Consider the following 21,010-nt stretch of genomic DNA (forward strand, 5'->3'; position numbering starts at 1 on the left):
AAATATCTCTTTGCACTCTGGCTTTGGAGTATTTGGTGAAAATGAAAATAAGGTTATTTCTTTTACCTTTACTGTATAGATGCAATTCAAGGAAAAGTGTGTACTACCTGACAACAAAACCTGCTCAACTCTTTTTTAAACTGTGGTCAAAAAAGTCCTTTGATTTAGGTATGAATACAAGAAATTGTTCAGTACTCTTATAAACTCTGGTTTTATTTTTAATACTGTTCTGGTTTTTATAAAATTTTCTTCTTAAAGAATGTGGATTATAGTTGTTAGTTGGTTCCCATTTGTAGAGTCTCTGGATCCTACTTCTCATCTGTCAAATCATCTTTTTACATTAATGATCTTTGTCTTAATCTTTCCCTATAAAAAGCAATTAAGTAAGCTGGAAACTTGGCCTTAAATTTCTTTATAAGGAGGTGAAGAGAACTGGTTAACAAAAATGTGATTCACCATAGAAACACCTCAGCCAATAGTATGTATGCAGCAAATTAACTATTCCATGGTATTTTCATATTTAATACAGAGCATAGCAACAAGATGATGGCTTGACAACAATAGCAGCTGCATGTATTTTTTTTTCCCTTTTTTTTAAAGAATGTTCTTGTGGGAAAAAATAGATTCCCTGGAAAGTAATTTATATTACAAGTTTCATCACAAAAATTCTGTGGGTGGATATAATAGCCTAGAAATTAAATTAGAGATTTGTATAATAAATGATAGGTTTGATTTGATGTGACACTTCTAGTCTCTTACAAGTGACATAGCTACAGGCAGTAGAATAATCTCTTCCCCTTGTGAAGATAAATGTTGTATCAGACCAAACTATCTTATATTAAATTACAACTTCCCTTTTTATTTTTTTTTACCATATGAAAAGATTCATGAGACTCTTGGTTAAATAATAGCATGACCCAATTATAGGAGTACTTTGGCTAAAATGTCTTGAAGATATTTTCTGTTATCAGACGTGTGATTAATTTATGCAGGGAACTGCCGTAACAGACCTGATCTGAAAAAAAGGAATTTTCCTTTATGCAGCATGTGGCATGATAGTGGCCATACTGAGCTGGAATGTGCTTTTCTTATCACAATTTGATGGAAACCCTCAGATAGAAATGAAGTATGATAAGAGGAATCTGATAACTTGACTGTCTTTCTTGCTGGGAAGAGATTTATAATATGTGAGGCTCTTACACAACTCGACTGTACTCAGACCATTGTTTTTCATGTTTTGGCAGAGAGAAGGAGCAAGAAAGGGAAGAACAGTTAATGGAAGACAAGAAAAGGAAGAAAGAGGATAAGAAAAAGAAGGACTCTGCTCAGAAGGTGGGTTTTGATATTTGAATTCTTCTGTCCAGCTGAAGCATAAATAGTATTGGTGGTAATAAGTAACGGTGTTAAATTGTTTGTATTTGAACTTAAAAATTGGTGCTTCTTTAAAGACACTTTTTTTGCATCATTTTCCTGGAACTGAAGTGTTTAACTTGGCTATTTCTTCTCCTTAGAGTGCTATGTAAAATAAAAGTTTTTTTTTTTTTTTTATACAAAGTATTTAAGTTACTTAATATGGCTTCTTTGGATCCCTCTCTACACAACTGCTACCTGTTTGAGGTGTTTGTGGATTGAAATACTGATGAGCTTTTGCAATTCTTGCAGTAAAATTGAGTAAATATTTATTAGAGCAGGAAGATCCTTTTTTTCTTTTTTAATCCTTAAGGAAGTTTATATGAAATACTTACTACTGAAGATTATGTTTTTTGCTAAGTATTACTTGCATTTTACATTTTCTGTAGTTAATAGCACTTTTGCTGAAGTCTGCCAGTTCAAGTCTGAGTTGTGGAGAATTTGTAAGTCACCAAAAAATGGTTCTGCTAAGAAAACAAGTTTGAAACTTGGTGTACTAGAAGGTCTGTATTTTGCAAAAAAAACATCTGGCAGGTTGTTTTAGGAATTAACTTGACATACAAGCTTCAGTCTCTTAGGGCATTATCCATGCTTTTTACTGGTAAAATCCTTTCTGGGCTTCCCAGTATAAGATATGTGCAACCACCCTGGAGCAAGTCCAGCAAAATGCCTTTAAGATGATTAAGGGACTGGAGGATCTGACAAATGAGAAGAGCCTGGGAGTGTTATGACTGTTCCTCCTGGAGGAGAGGAGGCTTGGGGGATCTCATCAATGTATATCAATACTTTGTGGAAGGGAGTAAAAGATGGAGGCAGACTCTTCTCCACGGTGCCCAGTGGCAAAGCATAAAGCTTTATGTACATATTGAAAGTCTGCCTAATTGTAAAAAAGACTCATTTTCTGTGTGTGTATGTGGCTGGGCAACCACTGGAACAGGCTTCCCAGAGGGGTTGTGGTGCTTCTATCTTTAAATGCTCAAAACTGTGTTTCACGTGGTCCTGTGCAATCCAGTTTTGATGATTTTGTTTTGAAATTGAGAAGCCTCCTCGGGCCAGGTGGAGGACAGGTGTGGGAACTGTGGATTAGATTTCCAGAGGCTGTTCCTTCCAGTGTCAATGATTATGTGAAACTGAGAGCAAAAGGCTTTACTTTCTTTCAGTACTCTGTTTTTCAGTTGCTTCAGTAACCGATCAGGTAATGAAAGATCACAGTGTTCACTCTTACATTCTGTGGGTTTCTGCTAAGAACAGACAGCATCAACTTCAGTGAAATCTTGGCTTATCCAGGGTCTTTTTTAATCTGGCGTTTCACCAATTTGCGTCTGTCAGTTTAAACTGGGTGCGGAGAAATGTGTGTCAGTTGTCTTCATCCAGTTCATACATCCCCAAATAAAAGTGCAAAAGAGCAGTTGCTACAGATAAGATCTCTCCAGTGTCTTTTTACCTCGGTGTTGGTGCTGTTTAATGTTCAAGTGCAAAAAACATATGTAGAAAGCAGAAAGAGCAGATCCTTATGAATAAAGAGTAGAGACTTGAGGATTATGTGCTGATATTCAGTGATAAAAGGGAAACTTGAAAAGGCCGTACTGATCATCTTGATAACAGTGCTGTGTTTACTGAGGAATTGGTGCTTTGAATACAAAAGAGATTTGCCAGCTTTCCTGTGTGGTCTCTCACCTAGTAAGTTGTTCAGTACATACTCTGCCACACTCTCAGGAAGGGTAAAGACTCAGTAATTTAATCTCCTAGAAGAAAAACTTGACAGTAATAGCTGGAGATAGCTAAGAATAGCAAAGCGGGCAACCAAATGGACAAAATGTAAATGTGTGTGTTTATTCTTACTGGCTATGGAGGTGTTCACCAAATAAGCAGCAATGATTTCAGGGTGCTATCTTCAAACTAAGTTTGTTTAACATGAAACAATTGTTCTGTCTGGATCATCTGAAACTTTAAAAATAATTTTTTTTAAAAAATCACTTTAAGGGAAGTTATACAAGCAAGTTCGCAGCTTAAATATACCTGTGGTTGGTGTCCAGGGTGCTGTTTGGTAGCTCATCAGTAGACTGAGATTTATTCCAGTTGCCCATTCACTGTAGCTGCTCCTGCCCCACTGATGCTCACAGGTTTCCCACGGAAAGATGACAGATGTAAATATGAGACACTGTCACATTTTTTTCAGCTTTTGAATTCTAGACAAAAGCAATCACAAAGCCAGATCATTTTGACTAGGAGAAAGAGACATTATAGCAGAAGGTTTCTTGTTTGGGTTTTTTTTTTGTGTGAAGCAATTTGTGTTTATCATGTAGCATTTTTCAAGGATTCAATAAAATGTTTTCTGTCCAAGTAGACAAGTTACTAATTTACTAAATGTGTTTACTGTTGACTACAGTAAATTTATCAGCATTACCAGATTGTGTTAATTAATATTTTTTCCCCTTTTCCTTTAATAGCCAAGCATCAGGGTCAATTAAGTATGTAACAGAATCTTTAACTGTTACAGAGGATGATATAATTTGATGCATACAGGATTTTTCATGGGTGAAGTTGAAAATTGATGTGTGTCTTGGTACACACATGGTTTTGGTACGGATACATTTTTATTGTCCTTGAGGCTTTGGGATAGTGTATGTCTCTGAGGTTACAATGCTTAAGATTTGGTGTTATAGTGAATGTTCCACTTTGCATATTGCAGTTTTCATCTTTCCAAAGTAAACAATGCCATAGCAATTTAGTGCATTTTGTCTTTTTATTCTTTACCATACAAAGGAGTTCTGGCTTGGTTAGTTTCAACAATAAACTGTTTTTTTTACTTGTGCTTTCATTATTCTATACTGTTGCTGTGTGCTTTCCAGAAATATGGACTAGTTCAGCAATTTCTTTTAAGAATAGGTGTCATAGAACCTGACACATGATGATCTTTAGGGTTTTTTTCCTTATTGTGTAGTGGAACTCATGATAGACAGGTTCAAAAAATGCTACAATACACACTATTCCAGAGAATATACCAGTGATGTGTTTGTTACTGCTGTAGCTTGAAATCTGCTATGCTGAAACAATGTAGGATACAGATACAAACACAAACTCATATTGAGTGAATATGAGCCAGCGTGAATGCTCATTTCAGTCATTGACTTCTTGTTGCTTTCAGTAGATTTATTTTATAGGTGTTGCTGATACTCTTGTAAGTGTGGAAATTAATCCAGTAAGGTTTAGTTACTTCTCCTTGGGAGAGATGTTCTAGGAAAGGTGAAATGGGAAGATGGCAGAGAGACAGATTGCTGTGGTTACTTCAGGCCCCAACAGTCTACTGTAAGGATACTCTCAACAGAAGGAAGGCTTTGTTACACTTTAACTGAAATACCTCATCTCCAGAATCTGAGAGCTGTAATGCTGTGGCACATGTTTATTTGTGCTTTGGAAGCCCATGTTTGGGATGAGGAGGAGGAGGATTGAGTACTTAAAATCATGAGTGAAGTGTGATTGTTTCTGCCAGGGTCTTTTGCATCAGGCAGAGTTATTGCAGCAGTTGTAGTACTTTTGAAAACCTTGGATATATATGTGTATATATAACTAGGAATACTATTTAGACTTAGTTAATCAGATGGTTGTTTTCATTCAACAACAAATTCTGTTCTTTTACTAATATATTAAGGCTGTGATTTAGCACAACGTGTACAATGTTTGTTTTGCACTGCTCAAAACTCTATTTACATTCTTGCTCTTAATTTGCAGGTCACAGATCAAAAAACCAAAGGTAAGAATCTTTAATCCTAAGGAGTACTTTTACTGACTTGAGCCAAGATTCAGATCTTTACCAAAACTGTTAGAAAAGGAAGGGGACATATGAGTAAAGATGAAACGCTGAATATGAGTATTCAGAAGAAATAAGCTGAGGTGATTAAAATGGAGAAGCTGCAACGATTCTGCAGATGTGTTGTCAGCATCTAAATACTTGAATTAAAAATGAGGATTGTGGACAAGATAGCTTAGCTGAAATACTCAGTTCTCTGTTTTACAACGGTTTTAGACAAATAACCATCTTTATGGTTTTAGACTGAAACCATCTTTATAAAGGGAATGAAAGACAGCAAAAGTACTGCTTATAGTGAGGTACCAAAATGAATGAAAATGACTTGGGTTTGGAAACTTGAATTCAGGCACATAAAAGTCCAGTAGGCAGGACTGATGAGTGACTGTCTTGAAAGTCGAACTAAATAATTGAGCTGTTGTAAAAATATATTTAATCTTGTTTTGTATATCAGTTTTTGATAAATTTTGTGGGGAAGTTGCCATTAGTGAAAGAAAAGGACTAAAATATTAACTTGATTGAATGGCTAACAACACCTTTTAGGGGTTTGGGCAATGAAGTCTATCTAGAGAAATCTGAAAACCCTTATGAAAATAAAATGTGGAGAATAGTGTGTTCATGTTGCCAAAGAGAGACCCACTTGTGTTGATCTCACATTTGTAAAAGTTTGACTAATTATGGTTAGTTTGTCTAGAGTCTCTTAAGCAAATTTTGTGATGGTGTTAGCTCCTCAAAGATTTGTGATTTTTATCTCCAGTACATAATAGTCCTCAGAAGCAGCTTATCTTTGCTTAGAGAGGCACCTGGTGACCATCAGGGCAACCTTAAGTGAGCCAGATATCGTTGCTCTGTGTAGGACTGTCTTTTGGGTGAAAGTCAGCTATTACTGCCTTGCACAAGAGCAGCACAGACAACTGAGATTTGTTACCTCTGAATCCAAAAAGAGGCAGGTTATTGCCCATCTTTTTGTTTGTTTAGGCAGTGGCTGTGTAGCCTAGAAAACAGGTGAAAACTTGGGTTCTAATTTCAGATTTCCCATAAAGATGATGATGCATAACAATCCAAAAACCAGTTGAAGATCAGGAAGGTGGAGCCAGTTGTATTTGACTACTCACATTTTAAAATTAGTCACTGTCTAGGGTATATTCTTGGCCAACTTTACATTTGCAAGAAATTTTGGGCTTAGAGCAAAATTGATCAATGTAGAGTTTCATCCTAGACTACAGAGTTGCACATGCTGCTGCTGCTTATTCCTGCTTCTTGAAATTGTTTTTTGTTGTTGGGAAGGTGGAAGCTGCACAGTATTTCAGAGATAAAATAATGAAAACAAAGAGTCGCAGTGAGTTCTTGTAGCTAGCACAGGTTTAAGTGGAAAAACTTCTGATTTTCATCCTTCCTGTTTTTCAGTGCCCGAAGTGACGAAACCAAGTTTAAGCCAACCAGTGGCTGCCAGCCCAATTGGCAACTCTCCATCGCCACCAGTCAATGGTGGCAACAATGCCAAAAGGGTGGCAGTGCCGAACGGACAACCGCCAAGCGCCGCCCGCTACATGCCTCGGGAGGTGCCGCCGCGATTCCGTTGCCAGCAGGACCACAAAGTGTTACTGAAACGTGGGCAGCCCCCTCCGCCATCCTGCATGCTCCTTGGGGGTGGAGCAGGGCCTCCCTCCCCAGCAGCACCAGGAGCAAACCCAAACAACGCACAACCAGTAACAGGAGCACTGCTGCAGAGCGACAGTGGGACTGCAACAGGCAAGTGATGATGATAAATGGTATTAAAGGAAGGTGTTGGTGCATGGCAGAAAAGGGATGGCTGAAAATGTGCATAAGCCTGTCATTATGTAACAAAACTCAGGTTGCTCTTGGGGGGCTTCTGCTGTTTCAGTGTACAGGCTGCTATTGGCAGCAATGGATATAATTTTTTCTGCTAGATGGAATGAGAGGTTTAATTTTTTTAAGTATGTTTTGAGTGGTTTTAATTGGTTGCTGAAATGTTCTGCAGCAAGGTATAAATATGTTCTGCAAGCGAGGCATAAATAAACAGCATTTTATGGTTGTCACTGAGTAGTTCCTAATGGCTCTTCAGGTTGCTTTGACATGTATTTCCTGTCTTGTCACATTTTTGTATCATCTCGTAAAACAGACTTGCAGATGCCAGGTCTGCAAAGGGCAGGTGTCTGTCACGTCCTGTCTGGATGAAACACAAAGATGACCTATTGCTCCTCACTTCTGTTTTTTGGTAGTAATCTTACTTCTTACATTTAGCTAAGCCTTTTTGTACAAGTGGTGATTGTTCTGTTTTTACTTTTCCATTCATTTTGTATTCCAGAAGATAAATTGTTTTTAGAGTTGTTTGGTGAGCATGGGGAAGTTATAGCTGCTCCTGAATTTTTTTAGACCCTTGGTGAATTGCAGTAGCTGTAATATTTCGTCTTTGATTATAATAGCAGAACAAACAAAATTCCACTCAAAATATCTGCCTTCTAAAGAAAGACTTAGGTGACACGTAAAGTCAAGGACAGCTTCAATTCTAAAAGTAAGACTATTTTAAAAAGAACTATTAAATACTTGAAATTCAAGAAGAATAAAGTAACAATACCAGTATGTCTGAGTTTTCTTTGAAAATCATGCCAGATCAATGGGATCATGATTTTTTTTACCATCATGGAAATCAAGCTTTTTTTAGTTTTCTGTGGTTTGGAATTAAAAACAGGCGACTTGTACCAGAACCAAGTGAGCTAGGTGGGATGGCTATCCTTGTTAAATACAATTTCTAGGAAAACTAATAATTCCATTTGTCTTGTGGCTTCACTACTTGAATTCATTTGTAGCTCTAGCCATATATTTGAATTCCTGTTTGTCAGAGTATTTATCATGTCTTTGATAATGGCTGTTTAATAAAGGAAAAGGTGAAAGTCAAATTACACTGGCAAAAATTTAACTTACCAGTCTAAAAACAGATGTCTTGGAGATTACTTATTTTGATAAAACACCTGAAACAAAACATGCACTCAAGTCTATGGTTCCTGTATAAAATCCTGGTACTGGTGTGCCTTCACAGTTACTGTAGTAGACTGACTAAGGAAAATTTGTGTTAGTGAAGCACTCTAAAAGTTTTCAAAACTTATTATGAGTAACAATTTTTTTTTTTGCTGTTGGGTGTAATATATGAGGACCATTTTGAAGTATTTTATTTAAGTTGTATGTATTTATTTGACACTTAATATTTGTTCTTCTGAGGTTGAAATTTGGTGTTACACATTCTCATGTTTTTACACTTCATTTAAGGTGCATTGACAACTAAGAGGTTACATGGCTGTATTAGCCAGTGGTTAGTTGCATTATCCTGTTGTAAGTCAGGAGAGACCAGGGTCCTTGAGACCTGCCTCAGCTCATCCATTTTTCTACACCATAACAAGTTAACTGGGCTGGGGGTCTGACTTGTATTAAAATTAAATCAGGTTGGTTTTTAAAGTTGATTTCAGTCTGGATGACTTTTACCCATTCACCCAGCTGAATATCAGTGAGAACATAGATGCTAGCATATGGGAATGTAGGTGTGCCAGAGGAGTGGGAATGAGCAGCTGAGCAAGAGAGACACTGGGGCTCTCTAGGTGCTCATCAAAGTGCTTGTGGAAGTGCAGTGTTACCCGCCTCACGCATTGCTGATCCCGCCTCACATCTGGCTGGTGACAAACTGAACTTCGGTTTTGGCCCAGTTTGGTGGAGCATGTATGCACTGATACTATGGTTAAACTCATGCCACATGAAAGAAAACAAAAGCAGGTTCCCAGTGGGGAAGATCATGCAGCTTACCTACTTGCTCACATTTTTGTATTTGCCAGATGGTCATAGGTGGTGTTGGTGAGGATAATACTAAAAGTCAACATGTAATCCTCCTTCACATCGACCTTTTTCTACCAGGATTGAAATCCTTCTGGCAAAACTAGTGCCCTGAAAGATGACACCAAGTATACTATTGTCTCATACCAATGCAGGAGACTGAGATGATGGGTGTTCTATGTAATTCTTACAATACCAATGGTAATTCAGGACATACAAGACAGTTTTGGACAGAAATATTTAAATTTTAATGGTGGAAGCCTTTCAATAGTTACAATTATTACCACTGTCAAAACAGCAAGGGAAGGCTGGTTTTATAAAACAATCCGTTAAATTGTGTCTTAGCATGCTATAGGTGAGCAAGCGACTCAGTCTTAATACTTTTAGAACGTCTTCACAGAAATTAAATGTTCTGTTGAAGTCACTGATTTGAAGATCTTGCTAAGTTCAGAGCTGCCTATGCATCATTCATTGGCTGAAACATCTCTAAGTTCAAAACTTTGCAGTCTTTTGATCTTGTCTTTGTCCTCTTTAAGTTCTTCCTGTGATCTGTGTAATCAAAAAGTTTTTTAATTGGAAGGGAAGAAAAGGGTTACTCTGTGCTAAAAAGATAGACGGATAAAAATATCAGTGGAGTCATACTTCCTTGCTATTGTTCAGTTTGCATTTGAGGTTAAAGCAACAGAAGGAACAGAATGTACTTGGGAACTGCTTGATCTTTTGAATCTTGGTGGGTGGGGCTTAGTGGTTGAAGACAAACTACTGTTCATCAATATTCAAAGCTTACAAGGGAGTCTTAACCTTTGCTGTAAAGTCTGGATCCTCACTGGTGGCCCTCAGTGAAGGGGGATCTGGAAGGCATTCATTGGATGTTCATTGTTTAAACTAATGAACTGGAAGCCTCAGACAGACACTGAAAGCTGATCTTACCTTTTATTGAAAGTATTAGCAACCAGAAATTGTGATCTTTACTTTGGAATATATAACACAGGAATTGAGTCTGGGAGGGGAGTTACCCAGTTTTTTAAGCTGTTTGTGTTATTTTCATGGAAGTTGTCATATGAGCTGGTACTGGTAGTAACAGTATATATTCACTTATGAATACTGCTGCAGCTGTTACTATGGAGTTTATGCTCTGCAAAATAAGTGGGATAACTGATGTCAAAAATCTGATGTTCTATGCTTGTAAATAATACGGATTACTAATGACCTTTTTGGGTGTTTTGTTGTTTATTTTCTTTTAGATTCAGCAATTGGAGGTGCTGCTGCTTCAAATTATGCAAATTCCACTTGGGGTCCTGGAGCCTCCTCCAACAGCGGCACCAACGCCAACCCAACTCACATCTGGGACAAGGTGATTGTAGACGGGTCTGACATGGAAGAGTGGCCTTGTATTGCCAGCAAAGATGCTGAGTCTTCTTCCGAAAACACCACCGATAACAACAGTGCCTCGAACCCTGGCTTGGAGAAGAACGCTCTGCCAGGAAGCACCACTAGTAACAAAGGAAAAGGAAGCCAGTGCCAGTCTGGAAGCGCTGGAAACGAATGTAATCTTGGGGCCTGGAAATCTGATCCCAAGGCTAAATCTGTTCAATCTTCCAACCCTGCTGCCGAGAGTAACAATGGACTTGGTAATTGGAGGAACTTGAGTGGACAAGACAGAATCAGTCCCGGTTCTGGTTTCAGCAACTTTAACCCAAATAGCAACCCATCTGCTTGGCCAGCACTGGTTCAAGAGGGCAATTCTAGGAAAGGAACTCTGGAATCTGATAGTGGTAGCTCCAATGCACAGATTAGCACAGTAGGTCAGACCTCTAGGGAACAGCAGTCAAAGATGGAAAATGCGGGTGTTAACTTTGTCTCTGGCAGAGAACAGGCTCAAATTCATAACACTGATGGACCAAAAAATGGAAACACTAACTCCTTGAACTTAAGTTCACCAAACCCTATGGAGAATAAGGGAATGCCCTTTGAAATGGGCTTGGGGAACCCTTCCAGGAGCACTGACACCCCTTCTCAAAGCACTGGAGAAAGAAAGACTGGGAGTGTTGGATCTTGGGGTACATCTAGGGGGTCTTCTGGAACTGAAACAGTCTCTGGGCAGAGCAATTCTGGAAACCATGGGAACAATGGAAAGGATAGAGAGGACTCCTGGAAAGGAGCTTCTGTTCAAAAACCTAATGGGTCAAGAAGTGATTCTTGGGAAAACAATAACCGGTCTACGGGTGGTGGGTCTTGGAACTTTGGCCCTCAGCATGCAAATGAAAGCAAATGGGGTGAAGGGAACAAATTAACATCTGGGGTCTCTCAGGGAGAATGGAAACAGCTGTCTGGGTCTGATGAACTGAAGATTGGAGAGTGGAGTGGTCCAAACCAACCAAATTCTAGCACTGGAGCATGGGACAATCAAAAAGGCCACCCTCTTCCTGAAAACCAAGGCAATTCCCAGGCTCCCTGTTGGGGAAGATCTTCCAGCTCTGCAGGAAGTGAGGTTGGAGGTCAAAGCACTGGAAGCAACCACAAAGCAGGAAGTAGTGACAGTCACAATTCTGGACGCCGATCATACAGGCCTACGCATCCTGATTGCCAGGCAGTCCTGCAGACTTTGCTGAGCAGGACTGACTTGGACCCCCGAGTGCTTTCAAACACTGGCTGGGGCCAGACTCAAATTAAGCAAGATACCGTGTGGGATATTGAAGAGATGCCACGACCCGAGGGGAAGTCTGATAAAGGAACTGAGGGGTGGGAGAGCTCTGCCACACAGACAAAGAACTCAGGGGGCTGGGGCGATGTACCCAGCCAAAGCAATCAAAACAAGTCTGGATGGGGTGAGCTCTCAACCCCAACAGAGTGGAAGGACCCCAAAAATACTGGAGGATGGAATGACTATAAGAACTCCAATTCTTCTAACTGGGGAGGAGGAAGGCAAGAAGAAAAATCATCTTCCTCTTGGAATGACAGCTCTAGTAAGGATCAGGGGTGGGGTGGACGGCAAAGTAATCAAGGATGGTCTTCTGGAAAGAACGGTTGGGGAGAGGAAGTTGACCAAACAAAAAACAGTAACTGGGAAAGTGCAGGAAACAAGCCAGTGTCTGGTTGGGGTGAAGGTGGGCAAAATGAGATTGGAACTTGGGGTAATGGTGCAAATACAAGCTCTGCTTCAAAGGGTGGATGGGACGATTGTAAAAGAACTTCAACATGGAACGAGACGGGTCGACAGCCCAACTCCTGGAACAAGCAGCAGCAACAGCACCAGCAGCAGCAGCAGCAGGAGACTTCTGGTTCCTGGGGTCCACCGCCCCAAACTCCAAGTAATGGGCGGCCTCCAAACTCAAACTGGAACAACGGACCACAGCCAGCTGCCCCCAAAGAGGAGGAGCCTAGTGGCTGGGAAGAACCTTCTCCACAGTCAATCAGTCGAAAAATGGATATTGATGATGGCACTTCAGCGTGGGGAGATCCTAGCAGTTATAACTACAAGAATGTGAATTTGTGGGACAAGAACTCACAAGGAGGACAGGCCCCACGGGAGCAGAGCCTGCCTACTCCAATGACTAGCAAATCACAAGCATCAGGTACTAATCTTGTTCCTTTCTTCAGCAAGTTCCTATATTTGATTGTAAACTTAATGCATAAGAGAGATGCTTGTAGTCACCAATTCTTAATAGCTTTATTCTATAAAGAAAACCAAATTCTTATTTGACCATTTGGTTCTGTATTTAAAGTGTCTTTAAAATTTGAATCCATCAGTCCTCTGCTTGTTATGCTTCAGTAACTGTGATCTCAATACTGGTCACTTTGCCAGGAAAAAAAAAGTTTGTTAGCTGACAAATCTGCATATTAAATTTGAGCTCTGAAGAACAGGTTAAATTGCAGAGTCAAAAACCTTTAAGACTGAGTCCAGCCATAAACTTAATAAGCCCAACACTTGCTCAGTCCACGACTAAACTATGTTCCTCAGTGCAAAATCTGCAGGTCTTATAAATATCTCTAGGGATGGTGACTCAACCACTTCCCTGGGCAACCTGTTCCAGTGCTGGACAATCCTTTTGGTGAAAAGTTTTTCCTAATATCCATTTGAAACCTGCCCTGGTGCAACTTGAGGCCATTTCCTCTTGTCCTATTTCTTGTTACTTGGGAAAAGAGACTGCCCCCAATGTGGCTACAGCCTGCTTTCACATATTTGTAGAGAGCAGTAAGGTCTCCCCTGAGCGTCCCTTTCTCTGGACTAAATAGCATTTTTTATATTTAATTATTAGAGAAATGGGGAGAAAATCTTTACTTATTTTTAGTGAAAAACATTTAGCTCTGAAACACTCAGTTAACACTTGAAATGGAGTACGTCTGTGACAGTTTTCTTAGTCAAGTTTGGCTTTGCTGTGTGATAAAAAAATACTTGGAGAAATATATTCTTCATTGGAATAAGGACAAGGAAAAGTTACATAGCCTGGAAATGGATTAAGAAATTATTGTTATGTAATCTTTTCCTCTGACTCAAAGACACTTTAAAGAACTCTGTCTTGATTTAATATGTACTGCAAATATATCCTGTAGTCAGTATATAAACCCCTAAGTTAGATGCTTGTAATTAGTCACAAAAGTTCAGAAATAGGAGGACAGTATTAAATGTGGGGTTCATGTTTAATCTGGGAGAAGAGTATTACTCATCATAGCATTCTCTTCCTTTCCATCCCTGGAGGTCAGTGCCCACTCTAAATTAGTTGTGAATGATTGTCAATTCTGTTGCACCCACGCTGCTGAGAAGCCAAAGTTCTCAACAAGAAGAACGAAGCAGTAAATTAATGACGTGGTGCTGCACTGCAGTAAACAGTTCGTTGTCTAAATGGTCTGTAATGAAACCTCTTTCTCCTCTGTGCAGTCTGGAGCAAAAGCACTCCACCTGCTCCAGATAATGGTACGTCCGCCTGGGGTGAGCCAAATGAAACCAGTCCCGGGTGGGGTGAAGTAGATGACACAGGAGCATCGACTACAGGCTGGGGGAATGCACCTTCCAACGCCCCGAATGCCATGAAATCTAGTGAGTATAGGCCAGACACCTGTTTCCTTGCAATTGACTTGGAGATTTTTGTGTTTGGCCTTTTGACATAGCTCACCTGTGGAGGAATTATCTGAGGCCTAAAAGCAGTGTTGAATGTTTTTATAGGATTTTGATGAATGAGTATTAAGTGTTTGTCAGTGACTGAAACTTTGTCTTTTAAGGTAGTAAAAAATTGCCTAACTAAGCAATTAAATGTGCAACTCTGATTCTGGAAGTGCTGAAACACAGTAAGGAAATGTGTATTTTTCTCTTTTTTCTGGTTGCATACTTGTTACATGATAAGTCACCTTTTCTGATCATATCAGCAAACAGCATGCACAGTACTGGCAAATTTCACTGTGGAGGCCGTTACATTATCATCTGTGCTTTGATAATGCAACTTGGCTTTGAATGTTGTTTTTGTTTTTTTTTTTTTTAATTGAATAAGTGAGAAAAATTGTAACTCTTAAGAACTGCACTTTGTAGTAGAACCTAAATGCCTATCGCAGTGTCTTTCATGCATGAGATGTTGAAATATTTTGAAAATTTACTTCAAAGTTAAAATTTTGCTATATTAAGAGTTTTTAGGGGTATTATTCTTGATGATCTAAGTTGTTTGTATAATTTTTATTTCACTTATTTTAAGGAAAAAACAACAAACAAAAGCAATGTTATTGCCAAAGTCAGTAACATTTGGATGTGAAGTTTCCTGTAGGAACTGCTGGTGATGGTGTTACTGAACTTGACTTGATGATGCCTACTGTAAAACTGTTTCCAGCCCAGAAGTTGCTTTTGCAACATGTAATTGTTTGAAATGAAGTGCTGTGTAGATAGTTTGCTGCTGGGTCACTCTCCCTTCCTCCCATGCCAATTAAATACTTTGGCCATTTGTGGAACAAAAAAGCTTTGCTTCCTTAGTGTCACTGTTACAGCAGGCTTTTGTGGATGACAGGCTTCCCATGCCTGCCTCACAGACTTGGCATTTTGAGGATGCTAAGCTGATTTTAGATGGCTGTCTTCTTTTATCTATAGAAAGATACCTAAATGTGACCAAAATAAGAACTTCTGAAGCTGATCTGTTGAAAATTCTGTTGATTGGTTAATGCTTAATAGAGTCCTTTAAGACTATACATGGTTGCTTGCTTACCATGACTGGTCTGTATGTGTGCCAAAGAACTGCAACCTACACATGCTCTTCTGTATGTGAGCTGTCCCCTGCTCTAGAGCACAATCTAGGGACAGGATACAGACTAGCTGTGATCAGAAAAAGGAAAAAAATCAGTTTGAAGCTAAGGAAAGAAGCATAGATCAGTATTCAGTATCCACCTGTTTAAAAAACTACATTTACGTATTTTTGCCAGCATTGCATAAGAATATTCTGGCAGAAATAGGAATAAATTGTTTTCTGTAATACCTTTTTTTTTTTTACCTTGAAAATTTCATTTGTTCTATGGCTCTTGGTATCTCCTTACTCAACAAATGCAAAAAATTAAGCTGATGTCATACAAACGAGTCATCTTTACATCACTGTCCAGATTCATGTTCAAGAGTCCTAGAGCACGGTCAGTGTAGAAAAATAATCTCTGGTCATGTAGTAGCATAGTATATATTTAAGCACTGTCACCAGAAATAAATTAAAGCTGCAGGGACTACCCAGTATAACATTTCCAGATTGTGTTCTTGACTCTGCAGTCATAATACTTTAATGTAGCCTTTTCTGTCTAAGTAGCAGGATTAGAGGGCCAAGAGGTAGATTTTTTGCACTTAGACCAGTATGTTTCATAAGCAGCCCTCAGTACCCAATTGAACAGACTTTAAAAAGCTGTTTCCTCTCAAGTATCTGAATGTTTATTTATGATGCATTTTAAGGTATCTCTTAAACTGCCATAAAATGCTGCTGTCCTTACTTTCATTATGGTCAGGGTAGAGATCCCCATGGTAGACTAATTGCAGTTCCTGACTTTTTTATATTCAGACATGTGAGTTGTTTGCCTTCAGATTCTACTTAAAAGTTGTTTTAGTAATTTTATGGAAGAGTAATTTTATGGCAAGGGGAAGTTTTGAAGTGAGAGAGGAATTAATTGGTAAACCACCTGAACCAGAGTCTTCAGCACCCCTGTTTTTTGTGTGTGCTTTGAAGGCTTTCATTTGCACTCAAAAATAGTAGGTTGCCTTTTAAATTAAGCTGTATCTGTATTAGAGGTCCCTATTGCTATTATATCTTTAAAGGTTTGACATTTCTTTAAAATAGTTGCACAACATGACATGTGAACATGCCACCAAATCTCTTGGGTTTTGGAATTCGTGCACAAGTTGTTACAGCTGTTAAGAGTGAAGACACATTTTTGAATTTATTTTTTCAGTTCCTTTGTGATTCTGATGATCTCAGCCAATGTTGCAGTGTCACATCACCAGCTGCATGGTATTGTAGACTGCTTTTGAGCTCTTTTTTTGTTGTTTTTTTTTCTAAAGGTTCTAAATCTATGCAAGATGGCTGGGGAGAGAGTGATGGGCCAGTGACAGGAACACGTCATTCCAGCTGGGAAGAGGAGGAGGAGGGAGGAGTCTGGAACACAGCAGGCTCTCAGGGAAGCAGTTCCTCCCACAACTCAACAAGCTGGGGACAAGGAGGAAAGAAAACACAAATGAAGGTAAAATGCTTGGATGACTCATTACTACTGTGTTGTCTGAAAACAGTCTGACTGATATGTTAGAGCATTATGTAGTTATTTTTTAAGAAGGTTTTGCAGAGCTTCAGCAAGCTGCCTCTTAAACTGGTACAAAAAAGGGGAGTTTTTTGGATTTGCTTTAATATATTACACCTGTTATGACTAATAAATCTTCCAGTAGGTGTCAAATTCTTTTGGTTTGTAAGCTGCACAGCCATTACTAAATGAAAATAAGTATCCCAAGGCTATTTCTCTTCTCTTGCTGACACATCTCTGTTAGGCTGCTGCTGTTGTTCTTGCACAGCCTGTTGAAGTTTGCATTCCACAGTCCTTTTGGCACATGAACTTCTTATTTCTAACCGTTGGATTTATGTCTGACTTACGTTTGTTGTTGTTGACATTTGGCCTCAAACAGGAGCAGGAGCTTGGCTGTAGTCCTGAGTAAATTTCTTTTTAAGGTTTGTTTTCATTGAAGTTCTTTAGTACAGTAAACCTTGTTACTGTATTAATATTAGAAGGACTATGGTGTGTCTGCTTCTCATGAAATAGGTAGGGCAGACTCAAAAGGCAAGGCACAGCAGTTTCCTAAGACATGGAAATACTGTTGTGGTATGATAGGGAGTTTTACAATTCATGTTTCACAGAAATTATTCTCAGAGACTTTTTTCCTCTTTTAAAGCTTTTTTACTTGAACCACCAGAAAAACTGAAAATTGTTTCACTGTTGAACTGTGTTAGTATTGGTTTTGGTGATCTCTGAATTACATTGAGGCCAAGAAGAGATCCTGGTTTAGCACAGTGCCTGTGTAAGAGACACCATGCTAAAGGGAAGAAAGGAAGTAATCTGCCTCTGAATGCACTGGATTAAAGAATGTATTAAACTGTAACAGAAGAAAAAATAAACAATGTTCACACATCTTTCCAGATTGCAGAATGAAACTGAAGGTGTGATAAACATTCTAAATGACAATGTTCAGCCAGTTTGGAAGATCTAACAGTGGGCAATTGTACAAGACACAATATTTGGTAAATGTTTCCAAACATGTAAATACTTAGTTATTTTTTCAGGAGATGAGTTTCTCTGGTACCAGAATTTTCATTTTAAACATGCACATCTCAAGGATAAAGAAGAATTTAAGGAATCAAGAAGTTTCTTAAAAATGCTTTTATCCTTTTTTTTTTTTTCAGTGTGCATTAAAAGGAGGAAATAGTGATTCGTGGATGAACCCTTTATCCAAACAGTTTTCAAATATGGGCTTGCTAGTAAGTAATTTTTTTTTAAAAAGTGCAGCTTTGTGAAAGAACTGTAAGCTTTAAATAAGTCAAAATATCAACTGTTTCACAGTTATTTAACTGCATCTGCTATGCTGGGATGTTGATTATAATACCTGTAGTAGCTGGCTCAGAATGGCTTCTCAGAAAAACCTTAAATCTACTTTGATTCCTAAAGTTACTTTATGATAGCTCCTGCTCTGAGGTTGCAGTTTCCTTGCAAGTAATAGATTTGGGAGGGGGATGTGTGTTTTCTTATTTTGTTTGGTTGGTTTTGGGGTGGGAGGATTGTTGCTTTTTAGTGTGGGGTGGGGTTTTTTGTTGCTTTGTTTTTGAGTTTGGGTTTTTTAGTTTTATTTTCATAACATGCTGTTTAGAGGACTTAAGATAGAAGCTCCTGTCTGTAGTGTCAGATATCTGTGATATGTCCAAGGGACTCATTCTGAATCTCAGCCATCTATCAGAAAAGGAGATTTATAGCTCTGTGTCTGTCTTGGCTGAATTTATATTGAAGTACAGCAGGGTCTTTTTAGAAAAAAAAAAGGGCTCATTATGAATCCATAAGTAAAGATTGTTTGGTAAAGTGAATAAATAAATATCACATCATTGAGAAAAGGACAGAACCGTAGGAAAGTATTTAAAAAATAATTCTATATAATTTTTTATATAAAGTAACTTCTGACAAGCTGATTTGTAAAATATTTTGCAGAATGTTGTTCCAGTTGTCATCCTGTGAAGCAGGAATACAATGTAATATTAGCTAGCAGAAGATAACAATACAGAGTTTGTGTGAGAGTCTAAGGCTGCACAAGACACTGACATGCTTAGGATTAGTTTGCAAAGCCTTTTGGCTCTCAAGCTCTAATTCAGTTTGCTAGACAGTAGATGCTTCTGAAAGCTATGGGAACGCCCTGTCCCAGACTGCCAGCTGAAGAATCCCATGGCAGTACATTTCAAGATTTGATGGCATGACAGGTCATGAAGATGAGCTGTCATTTTGGCCACTATTTTCAGTGTTTCGTCACTCAAGGGCTGGAGCACAAGGCCAGAGGTTCATTTATGGAGCGGCTCTGTGTCCATCTTGTTCCACTGCTGCCTTTGTGTGTCTGCTTTCACATGGGTAAACTTGCCATGCACAGCATTAGGGGGTTGAGGCAAAGTGTGTCCCGGGTGATATCAGAAACCCTTGTGTTCAGTTTCAGTTTAAAGTAAAACTTTGATTAGCACAAACATGTTCTTCCTGCATTCCACCTTTCTGAAATATTTCTCAGCATTGAATAGAGGTCAGAACTGAATTGTGTTTTTTTTTTTCCCTCCAGAGTCAAACTGACGACATTCCAGGCAGTAAGATGGACTTGTCTGTAGGTGCGTATATTTTAATTGCAATGCATTTGAAATGTGAGATCACGTGTAGTGTTTTTATGAGGATGACCTGCTGTACTCTGGAAGGGTTTGATTCTTAATTTTAGCACTCCTCATAATATAAGGGTAGAGTACAAAGCATCTTCTGACTTGTCTGTGAGCTTTGACTCTGGTGTGCAAGATTATGATATATACCTGTACAGAGGAGAGCTATAACTTGGGACAGAGACATCTTTAAGACTGTTTTAATCTTTTAAGTTTGTATTCATTGTTACTGTTTCAGGAAAGTGAAAAACTTTTTCATTTGGTGGTAAGAGTACTGTTTTCCCTCCTGCCAGTAGGACATCCCATTTACTACTGCTTTGTGGAGGTGATCTGAGAGGAAAAAATTATCTTCTGTCATTGATTTCTTCAGTTGCATGCCTCAGGCCATTACAAATTACTTTTCAGTAGAACTAGATTTTATGTTCTGGATAGCTTCACCACAATTGCTGCATAGCTTAAGCATCATGGGCTGTGTGGTACCAAAGGCAGAACTGTGGAAGTCAAGACTTACTTGCATCTAATACTTGGTCTGGATTTGGTATTCTGATACAATCCAGACAGATGCAGTGTCTGTCAGCTTAGAGTCCATTACATTCTTACATTTCTGTCACACTTCATAGAGGATTCAGTTGTTCATTTTTCCCAAAATTGCTGTCTTCCTCTGAAGTAATGAAGGATCTCAGTACGAGATGATAAAAATGTTTATTTATATGGTAATGATACAGTTTTGTGAAAGGTAACAGTTTTTTGATCTGTCCAGTTTGGCCTCATGCATCCTCCCTAGAATTCAGGCTCTGATTGTATCATGCTTCTCTAAAGAAGGTCTAGGTGGAGTTCAGTCGCCGTCATGGGTGTTCAGTTCTCACCTGCCTTCAGATGCTGCGGGTAAAAAGCAGATCTAAGCATATACCAATCTAGAGGATGGTAGCCTGGATTATGTTGATTATAGCTCTCTTAGTTTTTTTATCTCCATATTAAGGATCCTTTGGAACTTTCAAGGACCCTAGGGCCTTGAGCTTCTTAAGCTTCTGAGATGACTGCTGCTCAGAAAAACCCTTGAAAGGATGCAGAAAGGCTGCATCTTTTACCTTGATATGTTGCACTTCTGAAGTTAAATGTGCCCATTAATGGTGGCATCCCTTGATCTTAGGTGGAGCCATTTATTATGGCTTGTATTCCGTTTCAAAGGCTGAGAATGTAACACATCTTTGTAGGTTTTTCTGTTACTTTTCTATTTAGCAGTTTTGCTCCTGTTGCTTATGGCGTTTGTGGAAAGCTATAAGCTGTTTTGCTCAGCCCAGGTCTACTTCTAAACTTTAAAAGTTGGACTTATGAGGTAGGCTTGTTCTTCAGCTGGTTTTCACTCAAGATTACAGCATACCATGTTTTTCTGACAGATACGATGCCAGCATGATGTTTTCCTAATTTATGGATAAATGCACAGAGTTAAATCTGTGCTTGGAGACCACATATGTCAAAGAAAACGTTGGCTTTGGTATGCTTGGAGCACCTTGGCACTGATCATCATGCCCTGTCAGTAATTCTTACTACATTAGTCTCAGTC

At 38.9% G+C, this 21,010-nt stretch overlaps 1 protein-coding gene across 12 annotated transcripts in view; it reads left to right on the plus strand.

Moving 5' to 3' along the window:
- Positions 1-21,010, plus strand: part of TNRC6B (trinucleotide repeat containing adaptor 6B) — a 138,046-nt gene that overhangs the window by 82,083 nt on the left and 34,953 nt on the right. For 11 of the 12 annotated variants that reach the window (XM_041481398.1, XM_041481396.1, XM_041481387.1 and 8 more), the window contains 8 exons: positions 1,245-1,332; positions 5,143-5,164; positions 6,626-6,970; positions 10,306-12,636; positions 13,941-14,099; positions 16,572-16,750; positions 17,956-18,030; positions 19,359-19,404. In XM_041481398.1, coding sequence (XP_041337332.1) covers positions 1,245-1,332; positions 5,143-5,164; positions 6,626-6,970; positions 10,306-12,636; positions 13,941-14,099; positions 16,572-16,750; positions 17,956-18,030; positions 19,359-19,404 — 3,245 coding nt within the window. Of the gene's footprint in view, positions 1-1,244; positions 1,333-5,142; positions 5,165-6,625; positions 6,971-10,305; positions 12,637-13,940; positions 14,100-16,571; positions 16,751-17,955; positions 18,031-19,358; positions 19,405-21,010 lie in introns of those variants that run through there. The other variant, XM_041481399.1, reaches the window with a different exon arrangement.

Source organism: Pyrgilauda ruficollis, unplaced genomic scaffold (genome assembly GCF_017590135.1).
Source record: "Pyrgilauda ruficollis isolate IOZ18807 unplaced genomic scaffold, ASM1759013v1 scaffold56, whole genome shotgun sequence".
NCBI lineage: Eukaryota > Metazoa > Chordata > Aves > Passeriformes > Passeridae > Pyrgilauda > Pyrgilauda ruficollis.